Source organism: Sphaerodactylus townsendi, unplaced genomic scaffold, assembly GCF_021028975.2.
Source record: "Sphaerodactylus townsendi isolate TG3544 unplaced genomic scaffold, MPM_Stown_v2.3 scaffold_18, whole genome shotgun sequence".
NCBI lineage: Eukaryota > Metazoa > Chordata > Lepidosauria > Squamata > Sphaerodactylidae > Sphaerodactylus > Sphaerodactylus townsendi.
Window position 1 is genome coordinate 2,257,303 of NW_025950341.1, and position 18,266 is coordinate 2,275,568.

Below are 18,266 nucleotides of genomic sequence, written 5' to 3' on the forward strand. Positions count from 1 at the left end.
TTCTAGGTTCCCCAAGCCTAGAATCACCCTTCTAGCTAATGTGCTTCAGGCCATGCAAGGTTTTCATACAAAAGTAGTAAAAATACCACTTGTGAGAATCTCTTTTCTTTGCAAATCTGTCTTTCTGCTAGAATGTGGATCTGCTGATGAACCTCCCATACAACTCTGCGAAAATGGAACCTTGCTATCTGAAAGTGAATGTCCTGCAAGAAGAGCTCCAGGATCTCAAGAGCCGCTTCAAATTTTACCATATTGACTTGATTATTCAGAGGACGCAAAATCACATGCAGGAGGTATAGTGAAATTAACTTGTCCTCTCACTGTTAGCCAAAGTTTGGGCCTTGTAGGTTCAGAATAGTTGCCTAACTGAATAAATACTGCTTTCCATCCATTTATGTGCATACACACTTAGATGATTTGATCTCATTTGATCCTCTGAACAAATGATTTGGTGTAGATTCACAGAACTAGTTGTAGCTGTTTCTTTGATGGCTTTCACTGCCACCTTAAGCACAGTTACATCCTGCCAAGCCCATTGACTTCAGTGGACGTTGATGGGTGTAACTCTGCTTGGCACTATCAGTCCCTCATATAGTGGTAGTCCAGGGACATCCTGATCTCATGAATAGTACAAAGCCTATTTAGATTGCTAGACAATTTACACAGGAAATGTTTTCTTTAAAAAAAATTCTTCCAAATCTGAATAATTGTTGAACCTGTAAGGGCCTGGCTAGCACTTTGAACAGCCCTACCAGAAGCCAGGCCTGGATGATATATTTTGTGAATGACAACTCCTGAGATAGGTTTAGTTGCTGGAGCAGAATAGACAACATGCAGAAAGTGTTGACCAGGGAAAAGTCACATTCACATATGAACCTGCCTTATTCAGAGTTGGATCACTCGTCTTTCTAAGTCAGTTTTGTTCACTCAGGCTGGCAGCAGCTCACTAGTCATACCTAACCTATTATCCTCTCTTTTGAAATGGAGATTGAGCTTTGGACCTTCTGTATGCAATGCACATGGTCTCCCACTGAGCCATGACCCCTTATTTAAGCTGCCTTATATTGAGGCAGATCCTTGGTCTGACTGGCAGCCTCATGTCTTTCGCATCAACTGGAGATGCTGGGGATTGATCTTGGGACCTTACTCATGAAATGCAAATGCTTTTGCTCCTGAGCCATGCCCCCATTCGTAGGTGCCAAACTACTAATATTTATTCTAGGCCAATGAATCCAATGGCTCCATTTTGGTTACCAGTTGAAGGGCTGATGTTGCACCTGTTCCTGAAAGGGGTCCTGAATACACAGTCGTCAGGATAGATCAGGGGTCAGCAACCTTTAGCACCCAAAGAGCCACTTGACCCCGCCTCCCCAAGCCTTACCCCCAGCCTCCCCAAGCGCTGCCTTCAGCCAACCAGGTGGGATAGACAGCGGCGGCGACTCCAACGATGGAAAATTGCACTTGGGATGCGGTGAGCACGCTTCCTTCCTTCCTTCCTTCCTTCCTTCCTTCCTTCCTTCCTTCCTTCCTTCCTTCCTTCCTTCCTTCCTTCCTTCCTTCCTTCCTTCCTTCCTTCCTTCCTTCCTTCCTTCCTTCCTTCCTTCCTTCCTTCCTTCCTTCCTTCCTTCCTCCGGCGTCCTTCCTTCCTTCCTCCGGCGTCCTTAAGAACATAAGAGAACATAAGAACAAGCCAGCTGGATCAGACCAAAGTCCATCTAGTCTAGCTCTCTGCTACTCGCAGTGGCCCACCAGGTGCCTTTGGGAGCTCACATGTAGGATGTGAACGCAATGGCCTTCTGCGGCTGTTGCTCCTGATCACCTGGTCTGTTAAGGCATTTGCAATCTCAGATCAAAGAGGATCAAGATTGGTAGCCATAATCGACTTCTCCTCCATAAATCTGTCCAAGCCCCTTTTAAAGCTATAAAGGTTTGTGGCCATCACCACCTCCTGTGGCAGCATATTCCAAACACCAATCACACGTTGCGTGAAGAAGTGTTTCCTTTTATTAGTCCTAATTCTTCCCCCCAGCATTTTCAATGAATGCCCCCCTGGTTCTAGTATTGTGAGAAAGAGAGAAAAAATGTCTCTCTGTCAACATTTTCTACCCCATGCATAATTTTGTAGACTTCAATCATATCCCCCCCTCCAAGCCGCCTCCTCTCCAAACTAAAAGAGTCCCAAGCAGCTGCAGCCTCTCCTCATAGGGAAGGTGCTCCAGTCCCTCAATCATCCTTGTTGCCCTTCTCTGCACTTTTTCTATCTCCTCAATAATCGCTTTTTTTGAGATCACCCGGCGACCAGAACTGGACACAATTACTCTCTTAAGTCGCGCGGTCGCGCACCACTGCTTTATATAAAGGGCAGCCGACAATCTTTGCAGTTTTATTATCAATTCCTTTTCTAATGATCCCCAGCATAGAGTTTGCCTTTTGCTGGCTGCCATGCATTGAGTTGACATTCCATGGAGACTATCCAGCTAAGGCAGCCTAAATCCTTTCCTGGTCTGTGACTGATAGCACTGACCCTGTAAGCGTGTATTTGAAGTTTGGATTTTTTGCCCCTATGTGCATCACTTTACATTTTGCTACATTGAACTGCATTTGCCATTTCTGAGCCCACTCATCTAATTTATCAAGGTCCGCTTGGAGCTCTTCGCAATCCTTTGTGGTTCTCACCACCCTACATAATTTGGTATCATCTGCAAACTTGGCCACCACGCTACCCACCCCTACTTCCAGGTCATTTATGAATAGGTTAAAGAGCACTGGTTCCAAAACGGATCCTTGGGGGACACCACTCCCGACATCTCTCCATTGTGAGAACTTCCCATTTACACCCACTCTTTGTTTCCTGTTTCTCAACCAGTTTTTAATCCATAGGAGGACTTCCCCTCTTATTCCTTCATTGCTGAGTTTTCTCAACAGTCTCTGGTCCTTTCCTCTCCTTCCCAGGCACCAGACGAGGGAAGGAGAGGAAAGGACGCTGGAGGGAGGATGGAAGGAGGGGGCGGGGAAGGAGGCACACTCACTGTGTCCCAAGTGCAACTTGCCGTCATTGGCGTTGCTGCTGCGGAGCCGCAGTATAAGGACAAAACAGCCACATGCGGCTCCGGAGCCGTGGGTTACCAACCCCTGGGATAGATCCTCGCATACAAGATATTCCTGTTTTAAGTCCTGACAAACTATTTCATAGACTATCTCCTGCCTTTTAAGTATATGAACCTTTATTATGTACAGTAATAGGGACATGAATTAAATGGATGTTATGGTATTAACCTCAGCAGAAATGGGTGCCTTATAGATATATCTGTTGTTGATTATTTTCTTTCTAGCTTATGGAAAATGCAGTGTATACTTTTGACCAGCTGCTCAGCTTAGACCACCAAAAGGATACAGCCAAAACGGCATCAGCCATTGAAAAAGTCAAACTTCGGGTCTTAAAGGTATGCCATTTTCTACCTGTCTTTGCACAGAAAAATATGTAATGTCCACTTAAAATCTAATGAAGGTGTTTTCCACGCAGATACTTTTGCATTCATTACATTTTAGGTGTTTGATTCTGCAAACCTATTAGAACAATAGTAGATTCAAAAGGGGACAGCAGAGTGCATGTATTCTGCTTTAATTATATAGGCGAGAAGGATTCAAGCAGGTACAGTTTCCCTCCATTGTACCTTACAGGCTGCACTGTCTCTTTTTGTACATAACTATTCATGGCACAGGAGCTCTTCTTTCCTCCTTTATATTATTGTACGCTCTTTGTACCTGTCAGGATGATGGGTCTGCTGAGGTTGCTCATCTGAATGGAACGTTCTAATCTGATACCTTCAGTGGGCCCAATCTGTACTAATCAAAAATAATTCCTGTAAAACTTTAATTGAAAGTTTTCTATTTTTTGCATATCAGTGGCTATCAAGTAGGCTCTGCTGTACAATCTGATCTCCAAAGGAGCGAACTGTACTTTCAAACTACTTCTTGGTACAGTAGAATGCATCTGCCTTTTGCAAGTACATAACATGAGCATCATTATTGTTTAGTTCCTTGAATGTAGCTTGCTCCCTAATAAACCAGGGGTTGGAAGACTCCAGGTGGGTCTAGTTCAGGGGTAGGGAATCTGTGGCTCTCCAGATGTTCAGGAACTACAATTCCCATCAACCTCTGTCAGCATGGCCAATTGGCCATGCTGGTAGGGGCTGATGGGAATTGTAGTTCCTGAACATCTGGAGAGCCGCAGGTTCCCTACCCCTGGTCTAGTTCTCTTGTTGACTCTGTTTTACTGAATTCTATGACTATGTTGTCATGTGCATTATATGTATGCAAATAACTGAAGTAAATCATCCTCAGTACACAGTAACAACAGAGGTTATTAATGGATGGCCTTAAAAGGCCAAAGGTGTGTACAGCTGTGCTAGATTAGAGTGGTAAAGCTGTAGTGTACATATCTGTACACTGTGTACAGATGTGTAACTTCCTTTCCGTGGTTAACTTGAATGGAAATATAGGTATAATGCTGTCAAATCAGACTGAAAAAATAATACAGTCTCTACCATAGGCTACAATAATACTCCTGATAGTCTTAAATAATCATGCAGAAATGCAATGCATATTTAACATACACATATAAATGGATAGGCATGCAATATGAATCCAAAGCTCATAGGGAAGCAAATATGTCCTCAAAGCATATACAGTGGAACCTCGGTTTTCATTGCCTTCAGTTTTCATCGGTTTCTGTTTTCATTGATTTTTTCAGAGAAAAATTTGAATCGGTTTTCATCGATTTGCCTCGGTTTTCATAGATTTGCAGTAAGGTGCAGGGGTTTGTGGAGAAAAATCACCCGGACAAAGCTGTTGCAGGCCGTGTCTGCAACTTGTTTAATGACAATGTCTTTAAGATAAATCTTAAAGAGGCATCAGAACAGATCTCTTTGGACAGCTTTCTGGTGCGACATTGGTCCACTGGCTCTGAAGCTGGTCCTAGTGTTATTGTTTATTACTATTTTCAGCATTAAACACTATGTTTATTCACCAAAAATGTGTTTTTGGTATTTTTTTAGAGTGCCTAGAACAGATTAATTGGATTTACATTGATTCCTATGGAAAAGTTTGTCTCAGTTTTCATCGCTTTCGGTTTTCATCAATTCTTTTCAGACGGATTACCAAAGAAAACCGAGGTTTCACTGTAGTTCAATTTGAGCATTCAAACGTGGAATATCCAAGTGGATGAGCCCCCTAGTTCTATCCCTGCTTCATGGAAATATTAAATCTGCTTCTTCAGTGTTGGTTATTAGTTCTAGCCCGCTATTTTCTTAGGATCACAGTACTGTAAATCTAACATAAATAAAAATGATATACTGGCTGCAGCATTCAAAATACGTTTCATAAATATACCATTAGTAAATAACATAGAAAATTGGTATACTAAAATTACGGTAATAATATAGCAATAAATAGTGCACAGTGAATAGTAGATAATGTTTATAAAATATTATATAATTTAGTAACTTATGTAATTCATGTTCGTAACAGAAACATCCTTGCAACGTGTTTCCCAACAGAGCATGGCTCCCAGGTCAGACTGCATGCTATTCTATTGCACTTAGGTTAGATAGCGTGAATACTCATTAAAGCTTGTTATGCTAATTAACAGCTGGAAACGAACATTTTTATATGACGTAATCCCTAGGATCTTACTAGGTGCTTGCAGCACTTAGCATAACACATTTGAAAAGCTTATTTTGAGGGATCTAAACAAAACTGGACATTTTAAAAATCCCATTTTCATAACGGTTCTAAAAGAGATTTAAAAATCTTGAAAAAATTAGCAGAAGATGAGGGCATAATAATTAAAGAAGCTGATGTTCTTCTAAATTGCCCCCTCAAACACCTTTCTCCCAGTAGAGCTCAGATAAACTTTTATGGGTGTAAAAGTAGCTTTATGGAGTTGATATGGAGAGACAAAAATGGCTGGCAGGGAAAGAACTAGTTGTCTCTTCCAACCAGTTGCTTCTTTGCTTCTAACGGGTTTGGCTGAAACCACATTTTTTTTCAGGGAAAAGGTGCCTATCCAGGCTACATTTTACATCTTGCTGTAATTACAGGTTTTTGTGTTGTGGCTGCAGGTAGCCTGCATGCAAGTGTAACCTCAGCTTGTGGGTTCTGTGGGGCAGTACTTGGAATGAGTTGCAACAACAATTTTTAAACAACAAAATGGTTTACTTTTTCTTTACAATTAACACTTTTAAAACATCAACATTTAACGTTACAATTCAAGGTCCTGTTCAGGTTGCATTTCAAGTCCTTCTATTTACAGTCTACTGATATTGCCAAGTCCAAATCTTCTTTGCAAGTTGGCTGGCTCCTGAAGACTCCAAGGGCTTGATGAACAGGTTGCAACATGATGAAGGTCTCCAGGAGAGCTCTCACCCATTACAACCACAAAAGAAACCCTGAAACAATAAACTCCAACATTTACAACACAGCAAAACAACAACTACCTTCCCAGTAGTTCCCAACAATATTGAAATTACCTTAACAAGGTGTTAAGGGCTTATAGAAATCAAGGTCCGAGTCTGGTAGCCTTGTTCTTCCGCAAAAGAGCTCTTTCAGCCTCTCTGCTGCTCTGAGTCTCCACCCCTTACTGGGTCAACCCATTCTGGGCCAACCCATTCTGGGCATGGGGGTTACACAAGCACTCCTCCACTCACATTGGATCCCCATTGCACCAACTTTTCTTCAGAAAAAGAGTGCCTGCCAGGCTTACATTTCCATGTATTTGCATGAAATGCCTCCTGCATCAAAAGAGGGAAAAAAACCTCTTATTTTTTTTTACATTACTCAGTACCATGCCACAGCAGCATATGAATAATAAAGTTCAGCATGATTCTCAGTTCTAATTATATAGAATTTGTTTGTTTCTCTTTCAAGGGTTCATACCCAGTTTCAGCCTGTCATAAATGCAACTGATTGAAGATTGGTTGGATCCCACCTCTGAAGCCCACCCACTAGTGCTTCTGTCCAGTGGAAACTGGCAAGGGGTTGTAGGCTCCTTAGTGTTTGACTGCAGACTTTATTTCTTGTTTCTTTCTCATCTGCAGCAATATGACTATGACAGCAGCAACGTCCGGAAAAAGATATTTCAAGATGCTTTGATCCAAATCTCTTTGCCTACACTGCAGCGGACATTGGCTTCAACTTGCAAACCAGTAAGTCGTTGTGCTGAAGTGGAGTCAAAAGGAGAGGAAAAGCTTGGAGCACATGTGCTAGTTCATGATCTTGATCATTTTTAAAACTGCTGGAATTAAGAGACAATTGATAGTAGGGGCTGTGTTCAAGTACATTGTGCAGTTCTGTGTTATGCAGCCTGTAAATCCCAGAAAGGAATTATGAAACCCTGGTCATATTTGTTTCTTGCAGCAGGAGCTCCCAGAATTCTAGGACCTAGTTTCTCAAATGTAACATCTTTCCTTGTTTTTTTCTGTATAAGTCAGTAAGCCAAGTCAGTTCAGTGCCTTTGCAGTGGGGACATGAAAAGAAGCTGCAGTTACAGCAATGATTTGGGAGAGTCTTCAGTGTTCTAACCTCAGGTGGCCACAGGATGGCGACTACGGAATTATCTCTCCCCACCACTATATGTTTTCTCTGGTGCATCTACTGAGATAGCTTTTGAACTTCTGCTAGTCTGTCTGCTCCACACACTCAGCTAAATACTAGTCTGAAAGAACTGTTTAAAAATATATATATACCAGTGATGGCGAACCTTTTTGAGACTGAGTGCCCAAATTGCAACCCAAACCCCACTTATTTATCGCAAAGTGCCAACCTGGCAATTTAACCTGAATGCTGAGGTTTCTGTTTAGAAAAAAATGGTTGGCTCTCTCTTCCTCAGCCCCACCTGCTTGAGCAGGGGCCAGCCTGCTCTAGCCTCCAGCAAGTCCCGCGCGCACCGCTCTATGCCTCTCTAGTATCTCTGCCTCCTCTGCACCCCTCCCTTGGGCAGCAGCCACCTGGAGCACAGGCACCAGGCCCACCAGCCGAGTCCTCCCTTCTCACCACGGTGTGCGCATGTCATGCTCAGTGGCCCAGGCCAGCCTAGATATGTGTGTGTGTGGTGTGTGCGTGTGTGATTTTCCACCCCCCACATGACTAACTCTGTGTGCACGTGCCCACAAAGAGGGCTCCAAGTGCCACCTCTGGTATCCATGCCATAGAGTCACCATCACTGATATATACCCTGCTTTTCTCCTATGTTGTAGGATACAAATTGGCTTACATAAATTCAGTGTTTTGAATTGGTTGGAATCCCGTCCCACAATTTCTGCTGTCCCAATCCAAAATTGGACCCAATAAACTTAATGAGTGAGTTTTCAAAAACCAGCAACTGGAAGAACTGTATTCAGAATTCCCTGTGCATCATCTATATAGGTCCTTAGTAGAGTTGGTTGAACGAGGCTCTCTTGTTCATTCTCTTGTTATATCCTAATACATAGGAGCTTCAAAAATATGAACAGTTCATCTTTGCTGATCATACCAGTGTGATACAAGTCGAAAATGTCTATGAAGAAATTTTACTCGCAACTCTCCTTGTTGAAATCCTGAAAGGTAAATTTGCTTCTGATTTACTTATTTGATATCCTGATTTTCAACCATGGAATTCTCAACACAGCTTATGACATTTTAAAAATACAATTTCTTGGTTTCTTCTCCCACTCCAATATAATTGCCTCCATTGTAAATACTGTGGCTCCTTCTTCCCAGAATGAGAGGTCTTAATCTCCCAAGGGCCAAGCAGGGCCTTGAATGGTAAAATGGCAGTTGCTTGGATAGTGTTCTTTCTATGACCTTTTCACAAGACAAGAGGTCAAACTGAATGATCTCCTGAAGCATGTAATTGGCATTGTTCTGATTCAGGTCTGCAAATGAGATTACATCATATTTAGCCCATTACAAATGGATGAAAAACAAAATTTAGATCCAGATTTGAACTTCACCAGTTATTGGAGTATTTGGCTTTGTAAGCAGTTGGACTCTCCTTCTTCTAAGGGATAACACGAAGGCATGAGGGCCAAAGATTGACATAAGAGCAAGACACTGCTTTCCACAAAATGGATGCCTCTCAGAGAGTTTTTGGATCCATCTTATGTGACAACCAGGGCAGGAAAGCAGTTAACAGCTGAATTTTTTCCTCTGGCCCTAAAGTGTGCCTGACTGTACAGTGGGGCTAGCTAATCCCCACTGTGTCTCGCTAGGGTGATTTCATCACTACATATCCTATCTGTACTCATCCCAGCAATCAATCAGTATTCAATGGAATAGTCCAGGCATTCTCTTGGGTCCTGATGACTCATCGAGGCTCTCCTATCTTTTTGTCGGAACACTGGAAAAGCAATCAGTTCTCTGTCTCTCCTGCCAGCTTATCTCATACCACCTCATTTTGGGGTATAAATATTGGTCTTTTGGCCATTAATTGTGTGTGTGTACTCTAGACTTGTGTGTGGGGTCTTCCTTCCACTCCTGGAAGTGCTGGCCATTTCTACCTTCAGTGCTACTTTCCTTGGACATTTTTTCAAGATTGGCAACTATTAGCCAACCCTGAAACACTATCAAACTTCCTCCCTTTTCATTTGGCCAGCTCTTATATGCTTTGTGTGCATATGTTCATTGCTTAAAATAGACTTCTTGTTTTACTATCTTTATTCTTTAATAAGACCAGTTTTAATTATACAGCTGCCTGCTCCTTTGAGAGTTTTCACTTAGGACTTTCATGATAGACACAGTTTATCTGTTCCAGTTACTGCCTCTCACTCTCTGTCTCCAGCTAATTCCCCCAACCACAGTGGAGAGGGCCTGCTTAGGGTAACCATTTAGCTGAAACATAATTAATGTGAAGATCAGTTTCACTGTGTCTTGGAAATACTAGTTCAAGAAGAAATCCCAGAACATTGAATCTCTCAGGGGTGGGGATTGAGGCATATCAGGGTGCCAAAACCATCCTCTTCCCCTCAATAAAGCTGTGCCGCCTTTCCCCACTCATTCCAATTCCTAGTACCACCCATACCTTTGGCATGTTTCTGTTAGCAGCATCAAGGAAGCAGCTGTCTTTTTTTTCATCCAATTCTCTCCACATCACGATTTTCCTCAAGACTTAGGCCAGCAGCCAAGGCCTGTCTGAATTTAGTGTGGGTCAAAAATGAGACTTAAGGACAGAAGCCAGAGAAAAGAGTAGTCCACTTGGGAAAGGCTAGTCCCAACCACCTGAATTTTGGAAAAGTTTGTATGTCACCCCTACCCCCATACTTTACATCCCTATGGCTAAATCACTCTTTTTCCCCATCTTCTGTTCTAGTGATAAAAGAGGCTGCCCACTTGAAGAAACACAATCTCTTTGAGGAAACAAACCTTCCTTCTGAAAGTGTATCCAGTCTGAGTGACCTCAAAACCCCTTCAGGATCAGCTCAAGCCAGCCCAGCTAGGAAACCAGCTGGCAAGTTGACAGAGATATCACATGCTGATATTCAGAGTAATGAAGTGTTTGTGCCAGAAGAAGTCACTCAGGAGAGTTGCCAGGAGACTGCAAAGACCCTGGATGATGAAGAAAGAATTCCTGCTAATGTCTCCAGTATTCCTCCAGAAGGGAGGGAAGACAGGATGGTTTCTAATCTCAGTAGCCAGCAGGAGTCCCCCCCTGTGATTTGTACAGCTGCAGAGGAAACTATAACTCCACAGTTTCCAGATGGTCCAGAAACAAATTTTAGTGGAAGCTCAAGAACAGAAAATGAGGTACTAGTGGAAGAGAAAACGGTACCAGCTCCTGATACGCTGAATGAAATAAGAAACTTGCTGACACTGACAATCGAACTGCCAGCAGATGTTCCTCCTGAGAACAAAGAAAAAAGCATACATGAATGTGGAATTTCAAAGGCACAGGAATGTGCAGAAGAAAGGGACAAGGAGGACAAACTGATTGCAGATGACTTGCAAACATTTGAGATGCAGAAGTCTCCTAAAGTGCCGTTTCTTCCCAGTGCAGAAGTGTGCAGTGTAACTGTGACAAGCCTCTCTCTTTTATCCACTGTTGAGCCAGATTATATAAATGTAGAAAGCATTAATGGAGTAGGAAGCCACAGGACTGAAGTAGGTTCTCCAGATGTGTCTGCAGAACTGGATGTTTGTCCGGCCAATTTGGAAACAGTGACCAGCATCTGGTATACTGACATGGAAAGTGACAGTGCTGATGACCAGTGTCGAGCAAATCAACATGTGGAAGGTGGACAGTCTGACCAGAGTGGACTAGATCCTTCCCCTACTCCCTTGGTCCCAGTTGATGAGAAGCTGCAAGTAGAACAACATGTCAAAAGAGAACAATCTGACCAGGCAGAGGGGAGATTTGGTTCCCTTCATTGTGCTTCAGTATATGACAGTCAACATGTGGAAGGTGGACAGTCTGACCAGAGTGGACTAGATCCTTCCCCTACTCCCTTGGTCCCAGTTGATGAGAAGCTGCAAGTAGAACAACATGTCAAAAGAGAACAGATCTGTTGACTACAGGCAGAGGGGAGATTTGGTTCCCTTCATTGTGCTTCAGTATATGACAGTCAACATGTGGAAGGTGGACAGTCTGACCAGAGTGGACTAGATCCTTCCCCTACTCCCTTGGTCCCAGTTGATGAGAAGCTGCAAGTAGAACAACATGTCAAAAGAGAACAATCTGACCAGGCAGAGGGGAGATTTGGTTCCCTTCATTGTGCTTCAGTATATGACAGTCAACATGTGGAAGGTGGACAGTCTGACCAGAGTGGACTAGATCCTTCCCTTGGTCCTGAAGATGGTGCAGAAGCTGCAAGTAGAACAACATGTCAAAAGAGAACAATCTGACCAGGCAGAGGGGAGATTTGGTTCCCTTCATTGTGCTTCAGTATATGACAGTCAACATGTGGAAGGTGGACAGTCTGACCAGAGTGGACTAGATCTTTCCCCTACTCCCTTGGTCCCAGTTGATGAGAAGCTGCAAGTAGAACAACATGTCACAAGAGAACAATCTGACCAGGCGGAGGGGAGATTTGGTTCCCTTCATTGTTCTTCAGTGTATGACAGTCCACAAGTAGGGCCCCATATTGGAAATGAAGAATCTGGCCTCTCCTCTCTTCAATCTATCTCACCAGAAGTAGATTCTCAGATTTTCCCCAGCTGTTCTGTTGAAACACTAAAGTCTACTATTTTGAATACTGCCGGTTTGAAAGTAGAATCAAGTGATCTGCTCATTCCTCCAGAAGAGAATGTGGATAGCACCGTGGAGGTCTCAGTGAACACACAGTGCCAAAGTTTCCCCTCGGCCGAGGCGGATAATTCTACGCAGGCAGGTGTGCCCTTGCTGAGTGCTGACGTTGCTAATTTGACAGAAGTAAAAACAGGCGTACAGGAAAGTGCTGAAGGCAACTGTCCCGAATCACTGATGGAGAAATGAAGAAAGGGGATATTTAGAAAATGCATGATCAGAGTCCCTTTAAACTGAGAATGGAGAGATTCATTCATACTATACATTTCTATTTGAGAGCATTCATATTTTGAAGTTATTTGAATGAGAATTTTGATAGTTTGAATCATCTCTGCTTCATTTATTCTAACAATTTGGAATCGGACAACTGAGAATTAGTCATTGTCACCAAAGACTGATGCAAACCATTTATATTTTAAAGCTTTCGAAATTCCTTTCAACAGCCCTTTAAATTTCTTAAATATACACTGCAATTATTCACTGGGGCTTTTTAGAATGCATGACCCATGCATATAGATGAGGCTTGCAGTGATGGGTCAGCAGTATTTGGAGTAAGAGCTACAATCAACTTCAGTTAAGTATAATGTATAGTATTTGTCTGAAGCATGGAGAAAATAGTGTGTGTGTGTGTGGGGGGTGGCATTTGCTTATTGATTGTTTGTGCAGCATAACTATGATCTGTGGTGGCTGGATGGTTACCACTGTATTTAAAAACTTTGATATTTTGACGGTGGAGTGGTCTGATCCTACTCCTCTCTTTTTTTTTGTTATTGATTTGTTTAAAATTGCCAGCATAGTTGAAGCAAGCTTCTCTGTCCTGGTCTTCTGCACACCTTTATAGCTTGGGATGGGGGGAGGGGGGTAGACAGCCATTTACAGTAACTTGTACCTGTTCCAGTTCTGCAGATTCTTAGCCCGGACTATATTTTTTCAAAAAAATACATCAAAGCAACTCAGATTTGTGTTGGGATTTTGCAAGTGTCCGTCATGACTCAGTTATAAAAGGGTTAACTGTTTGTATGTAAACAGTTGCTGGCTACTGATTGTGACCTGATCTATTGATTAGCTATTGGTCAGTGAGATAGCCATTGCTTACATGTTAGTGAGCATGTACATCTGAAGTTATGCAGTTAACTCCGTTTCCTTGTTTGAGCACACCACCACCACCACAAACATGAGACAGCAAATGGGTACCAAGATGTAGCCAAATGTACAGTAATGTAGATGTGTAACAGGAAAGAAAGGATTTCTTATTTTATCTCCATGTATATAAGGCATATATAAAAGGCAAGAGTGAATACACACACACACACACGGGAAAAAGCTGAATTATGCAACCTGCAGAAATTATGCAAATTTAAGATATTTGCATTATTCAGGGCAAGGAGTCGAGTCAGTCAACAGATCATCCCCGTTGCCTTTGCAACACTGAAAGCCGCATACAGGCTTACTTTTTAATGAACAATCAGTGGACTATTTCCTACACATTTCCCATAACTTCTATGTAAGCAGAAAGACTACTGTAAAAAATGCAGGCTGAAAATTAAAAGGCCTACAGTATCCCTGGCTTTCCACACTTCCTTCCTCCATACATATATAGTTTTACCATCCTGCTCCCTTGATAAGCTGTAATGCAACAGTCATGCTCTATAAATTTTTTTAAGTTTGATGGTATGGTCAGAACTGCTCTTTCAAGGTCCAGATGTACCAAATCTGCATTATAAATAATAAGCTTTAATAAGATCCTAAAGTAAAGATAATACTTGACAATTGATCCACAAATTTTAATAGCATCTAACAATAGGAAATTCTGCTGTATGACAATGCTATTTAAACAGTTCCTCACAGTACCAACAGAATTAATGTTGATCCTGGCCCTAGCACCGATACAAATTGCAATGTACATTTTACCCACCTACTATTTCAGGAAAGTGATTTTTTAAAGTTTGTAGTATTTGTCTTAATGCATAGACAGCTAACCTAGGGCATGGTTGCAACTAGTATACATAGGTAGTAAATGTTCACAGCACCGCTAGATGAGAGAAGCAGAAGGAATCAGCTGTGGTAGGGAAGGCATTCCGCACATCCTGTTTCAGATGCTGTTCTGTCCTCTACTCCTTGTTCAGGAGGTCATGTTTGAAATCACCCCAAGCAGTGAGAGGCTGCTATTTGTGTGACGTTATTTTGTTCTTTGGACTTGATTTCCAAAAAGAGTGACCATCACGTCCTTAATTATATCAGAAATTCAAAGGCAGGACCTGATGGCAGAGGCGGAGGAAGGGGAAACTGCGCCTGGGTAAAGGGCGCATCTTATGCCCCTGCCGCACCACCGCCTCGCCCCCCAATGCCCTGGAACTCTCCTCCACGCGTCTCCTAATTGTAGCATCACACACACACCGGCCCCATGGGCGCTACGCCACTGCCCAATGGGATTAGCTATTAATATTGTCTCTGTTTAGTCAGTAGCAGGCAGGAGTAATCTAGTTCATGTAAACATTGAAGTAGGTGTCTTCATAATTTGATTGAAAATGTGCCACACCATGTCTAGGAACAAGAGTTTAGGATAGGGTTTTTATATACATGTGCATGTAATACACAGAAGATAAAGCTGCAAATGCATTACAAGCCATAGAACTAGAACTAACTTGAATATTCTAATTGCATGTAATTCTTTGCATCTCATAGTCCTGTATGTAACAGACACCAAGTGGGGGGAGGTTTGAACTGGATTGTTCTACCACACTGACACCAAATTATTTGACGAATACGTGCTGGTGGTGACTATAATGCCTCTATTCCCAGCAAATTTCAGATTGGAGCATGTTTATGCATTCCATAAATTATTAGGAAGTATATACCCCATTAATTTTCTTTTTGAGATGAGGAATGGTATAGAATAGGCCAGTCTCATCAGATCTTGGAAGCTAAGCTGGATTGGTACTTGAATAGGGGATCATCAAGGAAGAATTTGCAGACTCAGTGGCAAACCACCTCTGCTTGACAGCTTCCCTTGAAAATCCTGTGGGGTTGCCATGTCAGCTGCAACTTGATGGCGATTTACACACACACACACACAAATTACCTGTTCATTATTTAATCCTATTTACTACAGCCATCATTTACTCCTCTTTTTAAAGCACACTTTTTATACTGTGGTAGCTCATTTATAGACATGGGATAAATCGACACTGAATCCAAGGTGTAACAGGAACCAAAATATGAAAAAGATTTATTTAGGAACCATTAAAAGCAGAATATAGTTATTTCCCTGGATGTTGATTACACAGGTATGCATAGTTGTTGATTTCAACATTACTGTACCTATGGGAAATGGTAATCTCTGTGCTATTCCCCCATCTTGATCAATCAGCTCATTTTCCATACTCTAGCTTCCACCCCAAGTCAGCACTCATAAAGGCCTTGTTTGTATTTTTCTGGTCTTTCTTCTGGTGATTGTTCTTGATTGTTCTATATCTTGAAGAAAAGGCACCAGTTCTGGTGTCTTCTACCTGATCAGAACGGTTCACTGAAGATCCACGAGGTAGGGTATCAAGGATTGCAATACTAGGCACACTTGCAAGGGAGCAGGACCCACTGACTTCTGCACACTTAGGACTGAATAAATATGCCAAGGATGACGCTGCCAGTTGCTGCTTCCTGAAAACTCAACTATTTCCTTAGCTCATTTTTTCTCCATCTTCTGCCTTCCTTTCAGTACTACTAGTCTTTAACATTTCTTCTACAGCCTTCTCTTTCAACAAATGCTAGGATTCCCAAAAGACTTGGGAGAAAAATGTCCCATCCCTTAATGTGTGCAAATAATAGATGGAGCTTTTCATAGCATCGAAGTGAATAGCATCACCTGTTAAATAACATCCTATTAAACCTTTCTTAAAGGAACAGGGTATTTTTTTCCTCCAGGCATCTGGCAACTCCAAAGAAATTATCTGTGTCCAAACTGTCCAGTCTTTTATGCTTTCCAGCCAGCCCTTTCAGCCAATTAAAAATCACTTTCTGAGGCTCTGTCCCAGTTTACTGTTTCTTATCTGGAGACCAATAAAAATTAATAGACAGTGTACTAATGGATAAGGTTGCCAACTGCCTGAAGAAAAATGTACACTAAAATGTGCAAATAATTCCAAAGGATTATACAGAAAATTACTAACAAGATAATTTTAACTTGTGATATTTTGCTTTTGTTTTGGAACCTGACTTTTCAGAATACTTCTCTTTAATTTTCTAAATGGACAGTCAGTAACGTGATACTGTAGCAAAAATCTTCATAAACGTCTCAAAATAACATATATTTTCAGACATTGTTCCAGTATTTCAGTATTTGTTTGAAATTACCATTCATATATTTTCATGTAGAATGTAAAATTCAGTTAATTTGTTCCAAAAATCTTAGACATATTTTCCACTGTTTAGATTTAATGGGGATATTTAATGTACATATTTTACCTGCTTTACTACCTAACTGAACAGAGAAAGTGTGAAACACAATGTAATGTGCTTTACAGTTCTCACTTGCTTATGCCAAAATAAAATATCATTATCACATGTTATGTATGTATTTGGAAGCTTATGTAGTAGTTACAGGGAATGCTTTCTGATTATATCATTTCTAGAGAGGTCATGCTATAAAAGTTCCCATGTTTGTGGATGAGAATTGCACACTGGTTGGAGTAGTTCACGTGTTCAAAATGATGGCATCAAGAAATATGTCCACTTATGAATTTATCCACATTTGTATTCATTTGGAGGGTGTAATATGTGAACTAACTAATCAGTACCTTTTCAGATGGCTTGATTGGAGAATGGCTGCTTGGTTGCTTATCAGGAAAGGCTTAGTGGTTCATGTATTACATCTTCCTCATTAACAATATCTTCAGAAATGGTCTGAATACTATTGTATGAAATACATTTCAATTGCAAGCCGACATGATGTAGTGGTTAAGAGCAGTGGACTCTAATCTGGAGAACCAGGTTTGTTTCTCCACTCCCATACTTGAAGCCTGCTGGTTGACCTTCGGCTAGTCACAGTTCTTTCAGAACTCTCTCAGTCCCACCTACCTCACAAGATATCTGTTGTGGGGGAGAGAAAAGGAAGGAGTTAGTAAGCTCTTGACGGTTGAGAAAAACGAGGTATAAATCCAAACTCTTCTTCCTATAATGGTTTACAGCTTTATGAAAGTCACCACTGGGTCTCTTTAAAGGCATCTGAGGTTTATATACTCAGCTCTTCATGAATTTAATGAGGATAGTTAGGCTTCTTTGCATGGAACCAAATCTAATTCTGTTGACACTTCAGTTTGGCAAAAGAGACTCTTGCCTTTACTAAATTTGAATCAGATATCATTATACTGTTTTCAGGATTTGAATTGTACATTAGAATCAAACTATCTCAGTGTAATGCATCTGGACCCATAGTGGTTAAGCGTCTCCCCGTGATAAATATAAATTGACCAGATACGGAGCCCTGTGGTGCAGTGCAGTAAGCTGCAGTATTGCAGTCAAAAACTCTGCTCAAACCCTGAACTTGAACCTGATGGAAATTAGGTTTAGGTAGCTGACTCAAGGTTGACTCAACCTTCCATTCTTCCAAGGTTAATACAATGAGTACCCAGTTTGTGGAGGTCAAGTGTAGCAGAAAACTGAGAAAGGCAGCAGCAAACACCCCATAAAAATAGTCCGCATAGCAAATGCTGGGACCACAAGTTAGTAATGACCCTACCCACATGTCTCCAGCAACAGCTTTTAGGACAATGGAGATTTTTTTTTTCAGCCACTGCTTTGTGCCGGTGATCAAATTCATGACTGGGAGAATTCACAAATGGCATTCCCCTTACAAATAATCTGTGCAGGTTTGGTCAAGAACCTGTACTGAGCGTTTATTTTGACCATGTGAATTACCCTTAAGGCGACCTGGGATATTCATCTAAGGTGCCAAACTCCAAGTGAGGTCTGGGGCTCCAGAATTACCACAAATCTA

At 41.7% G+C, this 18,266-nt stretch overlaps 1 protein-coding gene across 1 annotated transcript in view; it reads left to right on the forward strand.

The window, feature by feature from the left end:
• NIBAN1 (niban apoptosis regulator 1) overlaps positions 1–11,541 on the forward strand; it is a 71,083-nt gene extending 59,542 nt beyond the window's left edge. Inside the window, exons 10-14 of the mRNA XM_048482529.1 lie at positions 132–293; positions 3,333–3,443; positions 7,098–7,205; positions 8,490–8,601; positions 10,346–11,541. Coding sequence (XP_048338486.1) covers positions 132–293; positions 3,333–3,443; positions 7,098–7,205; positions 8,490–8,601; positions 10,346–11,541 — 1,689 coding nt within the window. The remainder of the gene's footprint in view (positions 1–131; positions 294–3,332; positions 3,444–7,097; positions 7,206–8,489; positions 8,602–10,345) is intronic.
• The last annotated feature ends 6,725 nt before the right edge of the window (positions 11,542–18,266 follow it).